Source organism: Poecilia mexicana, unplaced genomic scaffold (genome assembly GCF_051168715.1).
Source record: "Poecilia mexicana isolate PSO_F unplaced genomic scaffold, ASM5116871v1 scaffold_3, whole genome shotgun sequence".
In the NCBI taxonomy this organism is placed as follows: domain Eukaryota; kingdom Metazoa; phylum Chordata; class Actinopteri; order Cyprinodontiformes; family Poeciliidae; genus Poecilia; species Poecilia mexicana.
In genome coordinates, this window is record NW_028263372.1 from 33,279,343 (window position 1) to 33,301,491 (window position 22,149).

Consider the following 22,149-nt stretch of genomic DNA (forward strand, 5'->3'; position numbering starts at 1 on the left):
GTACTTGTAGTTCTTACTATATTTCCTTGAGTTCTTGTTTCTAGGGAAAACATGTGGGTAAAATAATGGATGAATGTAATAATTCCTATTATATATATATATGTAATATTTTTGTTTTCACAACTAAACAGCAATAAATATTTTAGAAAAGACGAGTTTCTAAAAACTGATCTCTCTGGGTTTAAAGGTGATAACAATTTAGTTCCCGTCTTTCTGGGTTAAAGACTGGATTGCTATTTTGAAAACAGGATTGATACTTTGAAATGATCTCATGACTGATCTGATGTACACATGTGCAGTTTCTTCTATGTTTTACTTACGTATGTGTGTCATAGTTTCTCAGATAAATGCAGGAGTCAAGCTGCCATAATGACACACCTCATTTTGTAGAATTTATGATGGACTTCAGTGGTGTTTTTTTTTTGTTTGTTTTTTTGCATTATGGTCACACATAGCTGCAAAGATCCTTAGAAGAAGCCAGCAGTCTAACGAGTCTCCTTAGATGCTACTTGGGTTGTTACTGACTTTCTTGTTTCCCCAACATTACCTGTTGTAAGATGGAATCAACACAGTCCACACAGAAAAGCCCCAGTCTTACACCGGCCTTTCTCCTCTATATAATAACATGAACAATTAAATTAATTGTAACACATTACTAAGACTAGCTATGGCAGGCAGTCCAAATTAATTAAAACTCATCTTATTTGCGCTACATCCTTTCGAGACATTGTGTGAATCCAAAGCACTTGACGAAAATACACATTATTAGCATACTAAAACAGTTACAGAGCACAGAAGGGAGATGAGGGAGGCAATGGTCAACACAGACCCACATAAAAACTGCAGTTTAAATTACTGTGTTGAATTTAAATCATCAGCATGATTGGCAACCTCAGCTAAGTCGGGTCATTTAACTTTATTCAAATAAGAGAGCCTCAAAATATAGGCCAGATAAACAAAATTCTCAATCTCCTTAAAATAAAACTTAATGTAATAATGTTTTACTTTGTCTCTTTCTTTAGGGAAAAAAAAAATTGGTCTGACAGGAAAAAAAAGAGTTTTTATGAAAATTGTACAAACATACGTAATTACAAAAACAAAAAAAAACATGAGATTCCCTTTTTTGATGTACCTGTAAGTGGTATTTCAATGAAAAGCTGAAGCAGTGAATACTGTAGTTTATTAGGTCATATACATACAGATGTTTACCATGTTTATGATTTTGTAGTTTCCCAAAGTAAACTAATGCAGCATACCTAAAAACAGGGCAAATAAAATCTGCTAATGACAAAAATATACAAAATTAAGTCTCTGAGTGCAATAAGTTTGATGGGGTGGAAGTTTTGAAAGAGCAACACACACTTCAGAAAACAGGTGCTTAATTCTAGCCAATGGTGTGCAAACCAGGCAAGGTGCTGGGGTAACAGGTCAACAGGGAGAACAATGCTGGAGAGGCTGTGTGAAAACAGGCTGAAACTGGTCTAGAATCAATTTTCATCATCTCTGCTGCAGCTGCTGCCTGGTTAGGATGGAGAGAACCGTGTTGGCATCAAGCACACAATGAGCTCCAGTCAGATGTGAGGAAAGCTTAAGGATGTTGCTCTGTGTCCAGAGGGCTGTTCCAGGGCAGGATCTTACCTCTGCAGATGGTGCCGTTCCCCACATAGCCTGGCTTGCAGGTACACAGGTGTCCTCTGATGGTGTTGGTGCAGATGGCATTCTCATCACACAAGCTTTGGCCACTGGCACACTCATCGTGCTCTGCGGGAGACGGAAAGAGAAAGTCTGCCATCATAATGGTCCGATACATCTGTATTTTTGTTGTGTTAAAGATGGAGAAGTCATTTTCTCTTTTTTCCCAAGAGGCGATACAAAGTCAGCTATGAGAGGATGTTCAGCAGCAATCTGGATAGAAAAGCTGTGATTATTTAGCTAAATAAAACTGAAGCCAAGATTCTATCGTGTCAACATCCCGCTCTTTGAACAACTATGTTTACAATCAACTTTCATGCTTGCCATTCCCACAGTGGATTACAAGTGTGCTGAGTCATGACAGTGAGTGTGAGTTAACAATAGATGCATGAAAAACAACAGCTGATCTATGCCAGGTGTGCAGGCTGAATGCTTCAAATCAGAGTCAATTAGGCCATTTTTAGATGCAGAAACCACAAGAAACCACAGGGATACAAAATACTGGAAACTGGTTAAAGTATCTCAAGTCAACAAAGCAACTGAACTTTTGTTTGCACATTTCTTTAAAGATGTGCAAAAAATGTCTTACACCGAAAGAAAATGTTTTATTTTACATAATTGCTTTTTAAGGAAATGCATAATAACCAAAATAATATTTGTGTTTTTTTTAAACACATTGTAACCTTGTGTGCTGTTGTTTAGACTTCAGTGATTGTCCCATTTTTCAGCCAGTTTCTGACAAATAAAAAAAAAAAAACTAACTTTGCATTTCCTGCAATGTATTTGTTTCTCACATTCAATCTTTTTCCGACTGTTCTTCAGAACTTTGCATGGCCTTTGGCAAAATGAACTAAGTTTCTTAAACTGCAGTTAAGGGTATCAAAAAAGTTCAAGGTTTCAAGGTTGTTGTCAGAACATTGGATTGTTGCCAGACAAAAAAAACTGTAGATTATTGTTGATGTTTTCACATAGAAATCCAAATCTAAACTTTAATCAATGTCCAGTGATTACACCATTCAGATTCAATTTGCATTAAGCAAAGGAACATGGTTAGTTATGAAATTTGGGAATGAACCCAAGAACAAAAATGTATAAAGTTTTTGTGCGTTTTCATTCAGAATGTAGGGGCGGGATTATGCAAATTGTTCAGTTTTCCAAGATAGACAAAATGGACAACACAAAAACCACTGTATGTGACATTTTAAAAACCTGCCATGCTGTAATAAATAAACAGGGAAGGAAAATGCAGGTGAGACCATGAAATTTAAAATGAACAAACTGCAATACTGCAAAAAAAGTTGACCAAGGAAAGGCAGCATCTACCATATCTTCTGTTCAAATTTATATAATGTCTTTGTGGCCCTCAGACATTTATTGGTTAAGGCTTTTTTTCCCCCATCTTGCTTTTATCCACTACTTTCCTCCATCTAGCATACCACTATACATGGCATATGCTGAAAATAAAAGAAAGCGAGCTTTAAAAATAGCCTCAAACAACAGCAGATAGATACATACACACAAAACCAATGTCGTAAAAAAACATAGTGAAATAAGATTTATCTTCATGTTTGAAGAAGGAATAGAAGTTGACACTTTTTTTACATTTCTACTCCTTTAGACCTTTTGTCTATGTAGTAAATAATAATATATGTTCATGGATTATTCACCATTACCTTGCTTGGTGTGACTTTTTTCAAAATGTCTGGAGGGTACAAAACCAGGAACAGAATAATTAAAATAGGTTTAAATAGCAGGTTCAGTAAAGCACATACTGTTCAAACTGGTCCCATAGTGACTGGAACTAGATGAACATTAATCTTAATTGGACTGACCAGCTGGCTGAGGGAGATAATTGTCTGTTTTCAGTAGATTTGAAATGCAATGATCTGCACTGAATGATGAAAGGTGTGAAGTCTATCTGATCTAAAAAGACAGATAACACCTATTAAAAAGAAAATTCCCATTAATTAATGTTTCTGAATTCATCTTAGCTTTTGAGTATCTAGAACCACAAAATTTGATCTATTTTTACTCAAACACAAATCATCTACAGTCCAAATAAAAAAACAATCAACTTCAAAATGAGAGAAACTCCCGGCCTGTGCAAAACCTTTTATATGTTTTGCATCGACAGCGATTTGCAGATTCATTTTCAACAAAAATCAAACTATTTTGTCAATTTAAAGAACATTTTACAGGTTTAGTTTATCATTGAGCAGATAAAATAAAAGAAAGACATAAAAAGTTAGTTTTAAAATAAGTTTTTGCAGCCCCCCACAGTCCACAAAAAGTTTGGACACAACTGGAATAGATGGTATCGAAGAGGCAGAGGAAGTTCTCTTTCAGAAATCCTAACAGATGGGGGTTTATGACATCCTGGATTTTGTTCATAAAATTGATTACAGTCACTCCTAGGAACATTAAATTGGAGGCTCTCATGCACAAGTCCTTCATAATGAAATCTCCAGTGATCAGCCCTGATGGTTGTGTGAGCTGAGAGAGGGGAGAGACTGGATCTAAGCTAGAGGTGAAGGGCCACTTGACATGGGTTCTCATTGGGAACTAGGAAAGTGGTGGGACTTAAGCCGGCGAGCTTCTAAGCAGAATATTGGCACCTAGTCAGCAGGTTTACAACAAGCACTGTGTCTTGAATAAAAATTGAAAAAAAAACTTCTCCCTTAAGGATGTATGCATAAATCCTGTCGACAAGTGTAAAAAACCTCTATATCCTGTTTCAACTGGTTATAAAATACTATGTTTCTTGTTTAAACTGATAAACTGTGTTCAAAATCTTTTTAAGTCAGTTGGATTTTCTCTGCTTTGCTTGTTGTGATTTAGTTACTGATTCCATCTAAAATAACATTTTTTAAAACCAGTTTAAATATTTGAATCTCAAAGATTTTGACTTCACCACTTTTCAGAACTCTGAGTTTCTCTTTATAAATTGAAAAATCCAACAGTCGTTGCAATTATGTTTTTTTTTCCACTATGACTTCCCCTTCCAATAATTATGAAAAGAAGAAAAGCAAGATTAAAAGATTATTGAGTGTCATTCATTTTCTAATCAAGCTTATGCTCAGTCTCGTGGTATAAATCCGGTACTCTTATTCCCTGCACAGTTCAGACTTTTGCACCCTAAAAAAAATCACTTCCTGCACAAGCTGTGAGATCCTTTGTTCAGCTAGAAGCAAGATTATTGAAAAGAAAGTTTTTGTTCCATGAATCAACATACAAAGTAATTTAACAGTTATGTGAAGCGTTTGTATTTTAATATTTATTCCATTTCTTTTCTTGTTTTTAGCATAACATATAACATCATGGAGTCACCTAATAAAGCTTTCTGAGCTAACCTCAGTCTACTTCTACACAGACTGTTGAGTAAAAAGCCTGGCTGTTAAAACAGAATCCTTAGACAAGCACAAAATAATAATTACACATCTGCATTTAAACAAAATGAGGTTATTGATGTACAGTGCAGGAAATCAATGTTCAATTAGAACCAAACATGATTTTACACAACTATTAGTGATATGCTAAAGAGAACATTTTTACAACATGGCTCAATAGTTTATGTATCTTCTGTAACATAAAAACAAGTGAATGTCAGGATGTTGCTTACAGCTGAGTACACTTACAATTCATACATGCACACACACACACACACACACACTTCATCAATGTACAACGGCTAGGTGGGAGTCATGACTAATGTATTCTGCTTAATTAATGAGTGGTGCTCATGAAGCCCTGCAGCAACCAGGAGAAATGATTTTGCCTTCATCATCCCATGGATTTATTCCACATACTGAACTATAAAGTAGAGGTAGGAAGTGAAGCAGAGTTTACGAGATTTAATTTCTGATGTAACATGGTTAAATATTTAGTAGGTTAATGTTGAGAGCTGATAAAGTGGGCAGCAGCAACGTAAAACACTGAAATACTCATATATGTTGTTTAGTGTCGGCTGAGTGAGTTGATGTTATTTCTGTACACCAACAGATGGACAGACTGAATTAATGTGTAAAAAAAATAATAATACACAGACACAAGCCAGATATTATGAGCAAGAAAGAAATTAGTACACATTGTACCTTGTAAAAGTATTTATACTTTTGACTTATTTTGTCATATAACTCCCATAAATTTCAGTGTGCTCTGCTGGAAATTATATTTCAGACCAGCACCATTTCACAGGCTTGATTGACAGCACTAAGACCCTCCTCCTGGCTCTGATTGGTTGGTTCTGACAGAGCTGTGCATTTCTCCATAGCGCTGGGAGAAAGCAGAGGAGCTTGATTTTTCCACAGATTATCTGTTTCCTACTAGACTGCTAGATTGTAGTGACAGCTAACATATTGTCACCTTCCTAAAGTAATGGCCCAAGTCATTTTTTGGGGGAAACATTTTTATTTGTTTTTTACAAAAATCACTTTTGCTAAAAAAAAAAAAAAAAAAAAAATGACTTGGGCCATTATTTTAGGATGGTGACAATGGAAAATAATGACATGGCTCAAAATAACCAGACTCCTAATACCTACCACTAGGTTGGTATAACAATTCCTGATAGAGAGAGAAAAAACAGTTAAGTAAATGGTATGTAACTTTGAAACTTTTTAAAATGAAAACAACATTTTAAGTATATTTTCATATTTTTCTTTGTGTTGTCCTGAAAGGTACAACTAAGATGATTTTGTGTATTCTACAGTGGAGCCTAATATTATCTAGTCAGGGTGAAAAACAGTTCAAATCATTTAAATGCATTTATACAGACACTTGATAAATAATGGACTATATTCTAGCACAGTTCATCACTCACCTAAAAAACCATGCTGTGATAGCTGTCCATCATACCTGCAGGAGAACTAAAAAAGTAATTACCACTGCCACCGAATTATTAATGGGATATTTTAACCATTAGTGGTTGGGAAGATCTAATAGACTATTCAAGTGAGTGTTTTTCCCCCATAACATAGTAAATCCGAACAATAAATGATAATGTCAGTGAGAAATGATTACATTGCCAGTGGTTACCTCAGCGATTCTTTGCGAGATAACAACCGCCTAATATGAGTGCGCTGCCCGTCTCTGTCAGATTTTTTTTTCCTAATTAGTGATGATTATGTAGTGATGTAGAGTCAAGTCTGGACATGTTGAGGTGACCCCTGAAGCGCTGAGCTAATGATGCATAATAACGGATCATCATCATCAGGACCACGGACAGCGCCCAGTGCGCTCTCAGGCTTCTGCATCATGGATACCTTGAAGAACATGAAATATTAGAAGGATTGGCAGGTTTACTGATTTTATTTTCCAATTAGAAAAAAAAAAAAAAAGCTCAGAATGAAAAGGTACTAATGGAGCTGCATGTCTTAGAAGGTTAGACAAGTCACTGTTCCCTAAAGCACAAGTAGCTTGTTGAGATTTTGAGCTCTTATGAACCATCAATACTAATGATAACCCTCTATTTTACAAATTTAAGACTAAAATATTGAGTTACCAAAAGATATGCAAACATTGAACACAGAATATTGTTTTTAATCTCACTTACAAAAATGCTTAACTTTGTTTTTCACAAAATTGTGACCTGATGTGTGAACAATTGAAAGGTTACAATTGATAAAGTTTGAGATTCACTGCAATTTAAGCTAAATGTCGGCAAATATAATAACAAAAGCCTAACTGTGTGAGGCTTTGAGAGCACTGAGTATGCTTGTTATAGCAAACTAAAAAAAGAAATGTTGCTTTGTCTTACAAAACAACTTGGGTTGGCAGTTGTGGGTATTTGCAAAATACATTTTACCACACTACATCCTATGAAAATGGTACAAACTGAATCAAAACAAAATTAAAAAAGACAACAACTGGATTTGTGAAAATGGCAACGCAATCAAACGCTTGTTTTTCGAGTGTCACTAATACTGTCATAGATCCCTATTATGAGACCCAGCAGGGAATCTGGTCTGACTTCTGAGGAACATCCTCTTCTAAAACATCACAGAATCAGCTGGTGTTTCTGCTGCTTACTGGTGCAATGCAAGCCATTTCCTGTTGCTTCTTTTTACATTTATGCATTAAAAATTTGTTTAGAAGAATTCAATTTATTTCAATTTTGTTTCTTCTACATAGCCTTCATAATTACAAATATAATCTAAATTATTTCACAAAGTAAAACAAACATAAAGTCATTTACATAGTAAGTCACACAATAAGACAATGCAAAATTACATTTTTGTAAAGACAAATTAGAAACCTGAGAATACAGATAAAAGAAGATCTGTAAAGTAAGAGAAACATATAAATAGCATTAAATATTAAAGTAGCACTACATGATGCAGATTTTGTCTAGATCAAATGTAAGCTAAATAAACACACTATATATTTATTTAGCTCTTCCATGCAGCTGGTCACCTTTGTATGAAATACTCTGAGTTTTATTTTCAGTTCATATATTAATCATCAAGAAAATCAGTTCATGTATTTATTAATAAAACCCCCTCTTTCCTATAGTGTTGTTAACAAGCATACTAATCTGGACATTTTAATGAATGGCATTGCCATTATCAAACTTCTAACTCTGTTTTTCAAAAGACAAATCAGAACTGAGCCCAGCTCTGCCTGGTAGTGAATGAAACATGTAAAAACATAAAAATTAAGGACAAGCCTCAACTTCTCTATGCAGAAAGTCACTATATCATTTACCCTTAAAGTTAAGAGCTTGCTCTTTACTTAAATATAGCCAAAATAACAGCACAGCCATTTTGTCTTCAAAGGATATGCGTGTAGGTTTTGTAAGCAGACATGTTTACACGGAGTTTTACTAATGAGGGACACCAATGTGTTAGTGCTTTAAGGGTGTTTGTATTTCGAAATGTACTCTAAAGTGCAATTTTTTATTCAAACTTTTTAAACTTTTCAACATGATTCAGGTTTGGTCAGCTTTGCATAAGAAATATTTATCAATATAACGAGACATTTAAAGCATGAAACCATTCTGACCTGGAGAGGATTTTAAAAAGGAACTTATTCAAAAGAAATCTGCCCTTGACTTCTTAACAAGAACTCATTTCAAACGTAACATTTTATAATTAATAATTTTTGACCCACAATTCCCAATCATGTAAAGTAACAAGATTTATCAACTCAGAACAACCTTTTTGGTATCATAATAGTTTATTTTAATATGATATGAAATAATGTTGACCTTCAACTGGACCAGCTTATTATAAATTCTGTAATTTCTTGTCCAGTGATGATGATGATGTCAATACAACATATTATTATATGCTTAAGTTTATGCCATACTATAGATAAAATTATTACCGCAATTATTACAGTAAACAGTTCTATATTTTTTTGTTTTTGTTGTTGAATCTTTCATTTAATTTTCTGTGTGCATCAGGGGATATTCGACTTAAACCAATACCTCATGATTCCTCTTCCCTATGTGTAATAAATTCTTTAAACGTGTCCTCATCTCTCAAGCTTCCAACATTGCCTCATTCAATAATGTCAAGCAGAACACTTCAGTAACGTGAAATTTAATGACCTGTGACAAGCTCATAAAAAAGAACAGAGCACGGCAGAAATTACAAGGTTTAATCCCCCTCTACCCCGCCAACCTCTTCTCCTTTTTTGTCCTACATAAAGTCATTGTGTTCACTACTCCCAGCCTTGCTGCTCACCTCAACATGGGGTGAACCAGCTGAGATATGTCCTGTGCCACAGGGCAAAATATATTGAATGCTTGTCATAGCATTCAGCTCAAAGGACATAGGTTCCTATTAAATTAGTTGGGGGACATTTCTAAATTCCCAGCTGTAATATACCTGGGGCTTAAGAGAATGCTTTCTCTTGACCCACTGGTCAATTAATACCGCTCTTTTCTATGTACCACTGCATGAAGCATATATCTCCATTTTTAAAAGTCAGAGACATTATAAATACACAAAATAGCTTGTACTGAATATGGTAAATGGATTTAAATTATGTAAATTGGTCAGCTTATACTCCCTTTGTGTTAAATGTACATTTTTATTTTATTTTTGGCTTTTACAAAACCTTTCCAACACTGTCCAATCCTTAACACAATAAATGATGTATGCAAATCTGCATGTATCTCACTTCAGTGCAGAGGAACCTCTTCAAAAACTAAACTTCTGACCTTATTCAGATGTAATTATTGCTCCAGTTCTGACCAGCAGTTTGGATTTAAGATTAAAATAAATAAATAAATAAATAAATAAATAAATAAATAAATAAATAAATAAATAAATCACCTCTTCAGTTTGCTAATCTTGTCCTAAAATCTTTTTCAGAAAACTATGCTGCTTTCCAGTTACCTGTCTGTGTCTGTCTCTTTAATGCTTCAGAAATATACATAGCAATACAAGATATTTAACACTTTTCCATGTGTTCAAAAATGATAACAAAAGGTAAATTCAGTGTTTGAAACTCGAAATACTTTGTCCTTGTATAAAGCAATTTGGGAATAGTAATGGTGACAGCATTTTCCTTATATTTCATCAACAAACATCACCAAAACAAATTGAGAACATGTTTCTTTTTTTTTTTTAGTCATATAAGGGAAGAAAAAAAGCACAAAGACCAATTAAAGTTGTTTCTCAGGTTAAAATGTTGAATATAGAAAATATTGAGCAACTTTAGCTGTCTTCTTTTTTTTGCAATTTAGAAAATCCTGTAATAATGCTGCTGCGGGAAATGTTTCAAATTTCATGAAAGCAACGTCAAACATATGTTTTTATTTGTCTTGTTAAGCACATATTTATCAAAACTTAAAAAGTCCCTTGAAATATTGACTCAAGAAAAAGAAAAAGATGACGAGAGAAACAGAAATTGCATCACCACTGAACGTGTTGGAAGTGACATGAAGCACTAATGGCCTCACACTTAAAGCACAAGTGGCTCTCATTATGACACTAATATATTCACTTTACATTGTGAGCAGATCTTTCAGCAACATTTGGTTTGCCTCAGTTCACATCCTCTCTATAGTCCTGTGTCAAACAAGCTTATAGAAATGCATTTAAAATCCAATGAGATATACGGTTCAAGGCAATAAAAATGCAAAAGCATCAGATTATATTAATGGAAGCATGTAGCTTTAATGTGCTCTGTCAGGAAACATGCAGCCCTTTAATAGCCACAGAGCTCTATTATGATTCCACAGGACTCAATCTGTATTCAGCCAAGGGAACTAGTGAGGAGACGACGGTTACAGAGAAGCAGACTTAAGTGAGGACAAACATCACTCCAGATGGTTGCACAGTTTCCTGATGAACAGAAAGAAACATTCCCTACATCAAACCTTTAAGGGGAGGCTAAATATAAACACCCACATCTCAGAGGCAATTACAAATAGATGAAAGAGAGGACCAAGACAAACTTATCTGAATTCTTTCCCTCCCCTCCCAAAACTGCGTTTGATGGGATTATTAAATTGGCTGCTGTCAAGTCTGTTTAACGGCATGGTCTCTATTTTTCAGCAGCTAATGTATACGGAGAGGGCTGCCAGACTTTTCACACTAAACTTCCACAATGATTAGATAAATATTTGAAACAGAATTTCGCTACATTTTCTCAAAACATCCAATGTACTTTGGATGATACGATGCAGTCATTTCTAGTTCTTGTAAGTGATGCATGCAACTATTTGCAGCTTCTTTAGGACATTTTGCTAACAGAATCTATGATGAGTATCATGGAAAAGGTAAAAAAAAAAATAATAATAAATCTCTGAATTTACACATTGCCTGTTCAGATTCATGGAAGAAGGGTGAGATGAACAGTCATAAGCTGTGCATTTATTTAAACTGTGCATAAACAAATGAGCAAATAAAACAATGAATAAATGAGCTTTGCATCAACTGGTGTTATGTTGCGTTTACACTGACATTTGCAGGCAGTTGGTGCATTCCTGTTACTGTCTTTCTTTATATAGATATACATATTTGCACATGTACTACACATGTTGACATTCCACAGTCTTTCTACCATATTTAATGAATCTTTGTGGCCCATTTAGGCTTTCTGGCCAGTCATAAATGCACAGTGAAAAGGCACAGAGTAGTGCAGAAAGCACAACGCCTCGTGCTTTTCTTCTACGCATTTAAAGATTAAAAACATACAGTTCAAATCGGACCAACAAAGGACAACTCCTCTATGTGGAGATCATTTCCATTCAAGTAGACAGACTTTTAAATGTACGGAATTGATGATAACATAAGTTTCAAAGGTCAAATTTCAAAATAAATCTTCTATTTTGGGTTTATATATTTCTTTTTCCAACTCCAGAGGAGTCAGTGCCTCACCAGTCATGAAAACTGCAAGAGCCAAAAGACCTACAGCTGCAAAACAGGCCCAAATCATCAACCCTCGTCCAACATGCTCCACAGTTGGTGTGAGATGTTGGTGTGAGATGGTGATAAACTGTTCCACATCAGGCCAAACCTCTTCACTGCCTTTGCAGCCTTCCCAGAAAATCTGTGAAAACCTCCTTTACCTCCTCCCAGTGCCCCTATTGTCATCTGCAGAAATACACAGCTTGGTCAGAAACACCCAATCAGACACAGGAGGAAGGTCAGCTCTACCAAATATGCAAACATTTTATTACTTAAAACTTACATACTTCCAATTTAAGGTTAGAATGTAAGATAAACATGTTACAATCTGATAAGTTTCAGATCATTTTAATTAAGACCTAATTAGTAAAACGTTGGATCTTAAAGATGTTGTATTCTTTTTAGCATGAATGAAATTTTAATGTATAGTACTGATTTCCAGAATAACCTGAAGCAATGAAATTATTTTACAAAGAAAATATTTAATCTCATTTTGTAGTAGCAAAGTACATTTAATGCTTATAGTAATTTAAATTCAAAACATTGCTGAAGTATAAAATTAGCATTTTATTTCATGAAATATGTATTTTTCCAGATTTGTTGATGTGTGAGTGTTGAATCTCTAACCAGATGTGATATCTGATAATATTCAAATTGTGCATGAAACTGATTTCAGTTTGCTGAAACAATTTGGACACAGACAGAGAATCACTGAAAACATTGGCGTTATTGACCATGAACTGCATCATTCTGGTTAAGTGTCTCTGCTGATGTTATTTTTATTTGCGCAGTCAACTATTTATCACAAATGCCTCCAGAGAGTGGGATATGAGGAATAACATATTTATAAACACAAACGTCTGAATATCTAAAAATTTAACTGAAAGCTGTTATCTCCTGGGTTATGCAGCTAATTATTAATGCTGTCAATCTATGTTGCTTGAATGGTTGGATGGAGCGGATCGGATAAAGTATTTTTTAATACAGCAGCAGTGAGACATAATGGTGATTATTATGAAAACTCCTACGGAGAGTAAATCATTAGCAGATGTATCATAATAGGGTTTAAATATGCTCTCCTGTTGTTTTGGTCTTATTTGGGAATAAAATCTGTCAGTTTCTAAAAGCATCTACAACTAATTATAGAAACTGAGGGTCACCTGGATCAATTTACCTTTTTAAATCATATGTATTATTGAAATGAGCAGAAAACAGCCATGCTTTTTCCCTTCTACTGATTAAAATAGACTTCTTGGAGTCAGGTTCTGTTTGATAACAATAACGACTTTATCTTCATCTAAATCTATGTAAAAATAGTAAAGTCCTGAATGGATTAGTATTGCATTGGGGGCAAAAAGATCACAAAGGTTTATGCTGGTAACCTTACAAATACTTTACACTATAACGCTTCAAATCTAACTTGTCTTATTTGTATTTGTATCTGCATCATGCTGTAAACCACAGGGTTTCATTCTTATTCATTATGCAGTGGAAGATGAATATGAATGTATGGAATCAGAAGCCAGTTTTATGCCCTGAGCACCATAAGTGCTGCATCAGGTGTTAGGAAAATGCAAAGGAAAAACACATCACAGTCCTAACAACATTGCTTGACTGACAGGTAATCATATTTCATTTAGAATGGCAAAACTGCCGAAGTGATGGAAAAATAATAATATGAATCTTATACAGATAATCACCAACACAAGTAAAGAAATTCATATGCCTAGTACATGTGGGCTGCAGAAAAGCCATTCCAGGAGAACTGGAGGCCATATTTAAGATTTAAAAGCTTGAGATATGGAGCTTCACTTTTCTGCTACCTCTTTTCTTTCTTACCCTGAAGCAACTTGGTCACTTCGATAGAAGGGGAATGAAGTGGAAACACAATTACTACAACCTCTGATTCTCTACAGAGCTTTGTCTGCTTAAAGGAGAGGGAGACATGCGAAAGGGACAAATCAGATTAAAAGTGCTGAAAGACTAAGAAGATGCATGCTGTAAAAAACAGTGCAGTAGCTTTGAACCCTCTGGGAAAGGAGTGGTGTAAGCAAAGTTTTGGGGTGAATGAACTTAACTGATGCCCTGGTGTCTGTGGAGACACAAACACGGTGCATTTACAGATTTACAGGCCTGAAGCAAAGAGGCAGGAACAAACACACAACGGCCATCTGCAACATAAAAACACTTTTTACTGCAGTCTCTGTTTTATCTCAGCTGAAAGTCATTTAGATGTACTCTTGCAGCTTTCAAAAAAATTTATTTTAAAAGTTGTGGTATGTAACTTTTATAAAAAAGATAAAATTAAAAAAAAGTATGAGACAGACAAACTGTGAAAAACAAATTGAGCTGCTCTGCCTTCTTCCAGTGCTGACTACAAATAATCATTCAGAGCCAGGAAGGGAGTCTTAATGCTGTCAATCATGCCCATGCATGTGCCTCTCACCCCTTGCTTTCTGCTCTGATACAACTTCTCCCCATCAGTTAAGCCTGTGGCGAATGTTATAGCATGATCACCGATGACAGTGGTTTAACGGTTTTCCTGTAACTGCAACTTACACATTTAGCAGCATGTTCACCAGGATGACTGACAGCCCTAAAACGCTCCTCCAGGCTCTGATTGGTTATTTCTTATCAGGTGTCATGCTAGTTTTAACTAATCATAGTCTTAGCAAATGCAGAAAAAACTAAAAGTTATACTGCAGCTTTAACGCAATGCAGACATTTTACACAAGCCCTGCTTTATACGTTTATCAACTTCAATATTTCAAAAGAAAATATTGAACATTGCATTTCACTTTATGTTTCTTGCCACTTCAATTTAAGGTTGTTGTGCTAAATGAGCCTCCAATGCAAAGATTTTAAAAGGATGACCTCAATATTTTACCTGCTTTTCATATGAACATCTTAGATTTCTACATCCTACATATTTGGTGTAAATAAATGAAACTTTGGTTTAAAACATCTCTGCATCTGTCTTCTTTAATCCAGTGCCAATATTTCCATCACAAAACCCTTAGCATAATTAACAAAACAATGTGGATTAGGGTAAAAAAAAGCTAATCACAGAAGCTGATGGGCAATTCTGTTTCCACTGTGAAATATTAAGAAGCAAATATGAAGAACGGAACCCCTGAGGGAAGCACAAGAGGAGAAGCAGAAGGAGAGAAAGGGAGGCCAGCAGGAGGATTTATCTCTCCTCACAGATGCAAAGAGTCTTCCCAGGTCTCCCAGTCAGCAGCAGGGACAGTTTACAAGCCGCAGAATGGATTGATTGCCGATAGATCCATGTCCCTGTGTAGCTGCCAACTCTGAGCTAATTAAAGAACACTTCTCTGGAGAAACACGGAGCGCCAACCCAGTACATTTTATTTACTCTTGAGAAAGTGTGCTCCTGTACATCCCTTTTAGGGAAAAATGTTGCCAGCAATCCCAGAAAGGTAGCTGCTTTGCTTTTTTTTTATATAAAAGAGGTTAAAATCCTCAAAGATACATTTAGCAGAAAACTGACAATTCTGTTGTTAGACAGGCTGAAATTATCTAAAAATGTGCATAAAGTGCTGAAATAGAAAAGAAAAACTCCTAACATTTATATAATGCAAAAGCCACATTTTACAGCTGCATTTGTGTCTTATAGACAACACACCAAAATAACGCTGGTCTTTAATATGTTAGTCAGACTAAGAACATTGGAAGCTCATAAGAAAAGTAACAAATTTCCAGGACCTAAGCTGTCAAATATCCAAAATGTGACAAATTAGTTAGATAAAATGAAACAAATGACACAAAAATACAACAGTCATCAAAAAACCTTCTCAATCTTCTTTCTTGTACAAGCTTGTGTACTCAGCCCCATTCTACTGTATGTCCCTGACTGAGTAGCCAAATGTGCAAACTTATGTTTACAGTTGCAGAAATCACAGTCTGCATTCAGCAAAACAGTCAGAGTTTAATAGTTAGCAAATTACTTTGTGTATATTTGGCTATAAAACAAACAAAAAGTTGGATGCACTAAAATCTTGGCCTCTGATTGACAACAAATTCAAACATGTGTAGAACTTAGCAGCATGCAGCAGACTTACCGGTGCAGGAGTATTCATCCACTCTGGTGAAACCCGGCAGGCAGTCACAGCGATAACTTCCAGGCAGGTTCACACACATCGTGTTGGACTGGCAGTAATGCATCTGTGTTGCACACTCATCGATATCTAGAAAAACAAAGTAGAAGTAGAGGGTTATTAACTGACCAGACGACTTTGTATCTTGGTAACAGACTACAACAGGTGGATGAACTGCACTGAACTGCTGTGTCAGTGTTGGTTTAATCACTTTACAGCAGAGTCTCAGGGCATTGCATTCTTTTGAGTTGCTTTTCATTCAACAACATACACAAGTCCCAAATATTGACCCTTTTGTCGATTGTCCTAAAGGGCAAAATAAAGATTATCCTCTCTCAGCCCAAGGTGCGTAATCATACAAACATATATATTCTGCTGTTATCACAGATAAGATAATAGAAAGGAGCTAAAAATATGGGAATGACAGATGAAAGACAGCAATAAATGTTAAAATACACCAAAGAAAAGGTGTACAGTAAAGAAAGAGCTAATGAGATGAGGACATTATAACTGAGCCAGAGAAATGCAAGGAGAGCATCATCTCCTTTGACACCCATAATGTGCAGGTAATATCGTGATAAATTACACCTTCACTCCATACACAATTCCTCCCTTCCTAATGTAGCTTGAAAGACATTGTATGAGCATTAAAACACGTGGCTCAGGAATGCATTAGCTGAGCTGGATGGCTGCTGATGAAATGGGACGCGAAACACACAAGGGAGGTTTTATGCAAACGGGTCTGGATTTCTATGTGTGTGCACATGTCGTTGCACAGTTTAGAGCATTTATGTGTGTAGCAGAAGACCAAATTCCTGAGGCTAACGGGCCTTTCTACCACTTAAGGGACTCTGCATGCCACACTTGAGGGAAGGAGAGTGAAGAGAGCCATTTCCATATCCGTTCCTTGGATAAATACATTTTAGCTTTGAGGTGTTCAGCTCAGGCTTCCCCTTTACAACAGGATGAATTTAGATCAACTATGTAATTGACTTATATGCAACACCCAAAGGTTTTTTTCCTTGGTAAATTTCATCCCTAGAAAGTGTACAGTGAGAGTGGTAAATTGCCGAGTTAAGAAGAGAGAGCATGTCTTTAGGTGTACAAAGCTTTGATGCCCTTCAGAATAAAAGGTCGCTACATCAAAAGCATGAAACTTATGAAAGTACTTTGACGCCACACAACAGTACCTGAATCCAATTTCCATCTTGTCTAGGAGCACTACTCTGCCCTAAAAGCCACTCATTTGATTACCCTTTATTGGTGAAAGGCGGCAAAACGTTGTTCAAGGGTGATGGCGGCTGCCCCGCGACGCCGACTCACAGCCTCAATAATTCAAAGTCAAGAGCTCACCACTTTTGTCAGCTTTCATTATAAGTGAGAAAAGCATCGAGTGTCAGGCCGGAGGAATGATGAGGCTTTTTGATCTGTGTTGTTCCAAGGCTCTATGCCCATGTGTGTGACTGCATGTGTGTTTGTGTTTTTGCCCTCGGCAGCTTCCTCTGGGGGCATTGTTGCAGGTGAGGTCTGCTGACAGAACTGGAACTGTCATTTTGCACAGGGGGGAATTCATTTTTCTGGATTTGCCAGTGTCTCTCTGGCTGCCTTCCTCCCTCCTCACCACCCTCCAACCCAGACCTCCTCTTCCTCGCCACCCACCCCCCTCTGAGCACACTCTCTTCATCTCTCGGCTGCTTTATTCATGCTCTGATGTAGGTCAGGACTGGGTAGGGGGAACAGCTAAAAATAAGGCGGGATAGGACTCTATGCATGTGTATTTATGAGTAAGTGAGGGTGTGCACATGTTTCTATCAGCTCAACCCTCTCTGTGCGATATTGTCTGGCAAAACAGAAAAACAGAAAAAAAAACACATTCTGAATGTCAAGTGTTTGGCTGCTGTAAGCCAGTAAAGGAGAAGAATCCTCATATTCCTTCATGCAAGAGTCTCCTATATGTGCAGGGCTCACCTTTTCATGTAGATGTCAAAAGGAACATTATTCTATGCAGAACGATTTCATCTAATTTTTTTGTGGACGCTGCTTTATTTTTAATTTAATGACTCCCAGTTTAGAGAAGGTGTGGTAGAAGGTAACATTTCATATAGAGCTTTTTCTACATCTCCAACAGATTTTCTTCAAATGTAAAACAAAAAAAATGTAAAACAAAAAAATTGAGTTTTGTGAAGGTGCGATTGAGAGTATAAATTTCATACAGAGTTATTTCCACTGAAGTAAATAAAGAAAGGGAAGGCAGTGAATTTCAATCACATTCCAAACAATTTTACTTTTCATGTTTTGTTTTTCTTCACTAAACCCAAGACTATGAAATTTGAACAGACAGATTAGTGGAGACAAACCACTAATCTGGTTTATCCAGAGGTGCAGAAACATTTCAGGACTTGCAGGCATGACTTAGAAGTTTTATGCTCAAAGAAACATTGATTTTTGAGGAGATTTGGACTCAGTAGAATATTTTCAGAACTTTTAAGCCATCCTATCCTCAAGAAAAATTATGAAATTGATGATGGTTGACCTTGCTAGTATTTTGCTGTATGCTGCAAGTACTGGTAACTTATAAAGTCCTTATGAACTGAAAACCGTGAATCATCATACACAGAGAAGAAGAGGCTTCATATGCTTTAATATACAGTCCTTTATAAAAGAATGCACTATCTTTAAAGACATTGTTGCATTATAAACACAATGCACTTAATCCAAATTTTAGGTTTTAAGCAGACACAATAGCATTTGTGACTTCACATAGCTTGATTTATTCATTTATTTATATTTTATTAAAAAAATAAATAAAAGAGCTGCAGTCTTGCAACAAATTCTCAGACTTGTAGCTCTGACTGTATATTTGGGTTTTTTCTCATGCTGGAAGGTGAACCTCCGGACCCGTCTCACATCTTTTGCGGCCACCAACAGTTTATCTTGCAGGATTGTCTTGTATTAAGCGCCATCTATCTTTCCATCAGTTCTGACCAGCTTCCCTCTTCCCGCTGAGGAAAAGCATTGTCACCACATGATACCAACATGTTTCACCAGGGGATGCTGTGTTCAAGGTCGTGAGCAATGTTAGTTAGCTTTGCAGGATGGAGACAAAGTTTAACCAGATCCCCTTCTTCCATTGTTTGCTGTGTCTCCAGCATGGTAAGTGGTAAACTTTAAACAAGACTTCCTGTGGCACCACTACTGGTTCTCCTGAGAGCAGATTCTCTATCCTGAGCTATTGATCTCTGCATCTCCCCCAGAATTACAATAGCCCTCTCTGCTGCTCGTTTGATAAATACTTTCCTATTTATATGTGTGACCACATCACAGTTGATGGATTGATTTACTTATCTGAGATGCTCAAACCTTTGGGTACAGGGTTGCCAAATCTGATCGACAGTATCCAGCCCAAACACAATGTGATCCCTGCCCAGCTCAAAACAACAACAACAACAACAACAAAAAACAGCCCAAATCACAACCTGTTGAAAGTTATGTTAAAATTCATGCTAAAAACAATTAAATATATAAATGCATACAAGCATATATAATGTGTATATGTACCATTTCATAGTGAGACTGGATTAGCCCATGACTATTAATTATTGATTATGTCATGTTCAGCAGATAGATATATCAAAGTACGTGAACTATAAAACAAACGTAAGGACATAGGATTTCATTAAAATGTATGAGATTTTTACTTTTCTGACACAAAATTAGAATTATTTTCATCAAAACCTTCTGAAAACCAGCCAAATGTTGCAAAAAGCAGCCCAAATCACCTAAAGTAATATTTTTCCATATCAGCATATTGAAAAGAAGTCATTTGGGTGCAAATCAAATCTGTCTAGCCTTCCTTTTACCTTTCAGCAACTTTTCAGCCCTGACTTGTGTGGTGTGTTATTTGGTATTTTAGTAATTCACTGATTTCTGAAAGAAATTATTGCACTGTATTTTATTTAGGACTATGTGACTCAGTGCAATACATCACCTTGGTCCAATTACATTTACAATGTCAAAAAAGCTTCTTTTTTTTTTTTTTTTTACATGTATTTGTATTCAGATTTTAACAGAATTTAGATTTTTTTAAAGAGATGGGTTTTGATTGTGTTTTAGTTTTGAAATAGCATTAAAATATATATTTTTAATCACCTAAAACATTACTTAAATACTTTTCATAACATGTTTTACAAATTGATTCAGCTCTCCCTTCTTTGTTTTTTTCATTGAGGGCAAACATTACAAAAGCTACAAAAATTAACATAGTACAGCCATTTTATCTTATAAATTATATAAAAAATACATGACAAAAAGGCAAATCAATATGAAACTTTTAGGTTTTAATGTCAGAATTATGACCTAATTGTAAGCTAAAAAAAACAAAAAAACTACAACACCCATTGACAATAAGCTGAGTTGACAGTTTCATTCATAAAGTGGAAATAATTTTGTTTTCTGACACATTATGCTTTAATTATGATTTAATTATGATTTAATTATGATTTTGTAAAGAAAACATTTTATATGTCAAGAACAGATTCTAGCACCATAATTATTTAAGTAAAAACAAGTTAACTCCAAATTCATGAGCCACAATATATATCACAAATTAATGTAAATAGCTTGAAGATACAATGTGTCTTCACAAAACATGACTCCATCTTTCTAAAGGAAGGATTCTTCAGCAGATCACCTTCACACATTACAGGCACATGCAGCAACAACAATTCCCTTTTTTGCCTCAACCTGTCAATTTTCATCACATATTAGACATGGCCTAGCAATTACAATCCATGATAAATGAAGCATGCACAGAGCATTGCAGACCGGTGCAATACACAACATATTAGACATCCTGCGTAATCTGTTTCACTAAGTGTGAAGGGCTAATCATTGTTTTGTTTTGTTTTTACAGAGAAGGAATTATTGTTTCCCATCATACATATCTTTGCAATTATGTCTATAGGCTGGGGTAAATAATTGCACAGTCATTACAATAAACTCTAAATATTGGAAACCAGAGCAATTATTTCCAACATAGATAAATAATATAGTCCAAAAATCTTTAACAAGTTTATTGTTTTAACTAATAACAGTGGTGAAACCTTTTAACCCAGTAAAACCAAATGTGTTAAGTATGTCTAAGGCCTTTTCTTCCTTAAAACAAGCTATTATTGTTCTGAAAAAGTTGTTGTATTGAGTAAATATGTTACTATGTATGTTTATCATTTTCTCCAGATATTTAAATTCAAATCTGGACTATTGACAGACTGTTTAAGACAGTTTTGATGTGCAAAACGTAAATGTTTTGTTCCATGTATAAAAAAAAATATATACAATTATGTGAAATATGAATAGCCAGATGGATGCTGGACAAACTGCCCACAAAGTAAAGTCAACCTCTTTGAGGTCTCCACGTTTGAATTTTCTCAACAGTGAAACAAGATGAAAGTCAGCCCTCCATGTTCTCATTCTTCTTTTGCAAGGAAACCAGCTTTTGATATTGAACTGAATTTTCTGTCTGAAACATACTTTGAACTTTTCTTGGTTCAATTGATTCAGCATTTTTCTGACCTAAAATTCAAACAGTTTATTAATAGTTTGTATGCAATGCTTTTCAAAAAATAGTAATTTTGGCAATTTGGTTGTAAAGGTTCATTTTTTCAAGGTGTGGGGTGACGGTATAGAAATTATTCTTTGTTCAGATAATGAAACAGTATTTAAGCATATATATATATATATATATATATATATATATATATATATATATATATATATATATATATATATATATATATATATATATATATATATATATATATAATGGTTAACTGAAGGGCGCACAATCCTGATCCAGAAGGATCCCTCAAAGGGTTCAGTCCCATCCAACTATCGGCCAATAACCTGTCTCTCTACAACATGGAAGCTCATGTCAGGCATGTCATGTCGCCCGAGACTGCAAAACCCGACACACCAACCTGTGC

General features: G+C 35.5%; 1 protein-coding gene across 1 annotated transcript in view; it reads right to left on the minus strand.

Moving 5' to 3' along the window:
- Nucleotides 1-22,149, minus strand: part of LOC106933741 (protein kinase C-binding protein NELL1-like) — a 234,328-nt gene that overhangs the window by 47,057 nt on the left and 165,122 nt on the right. Inside the window, exons 13-14 of the mRNA XM_088004458.1 lie at nucleotides 16,133-16,258; nucleotides 1,639-1,761 (exon numbers count right to left, since the gene is read on the minus strand). Of these exons, the coding sequence (XP_087860584.1) occupies nucleotides 1,639-1,761; nucleotides 16,133-16,258 (249 nt within the window). The remainder of the gene's footprint in view (nucleotides 1-1,638; nucleotides 1,762-16,132; nucleotides 16,259-22,149) is intronic.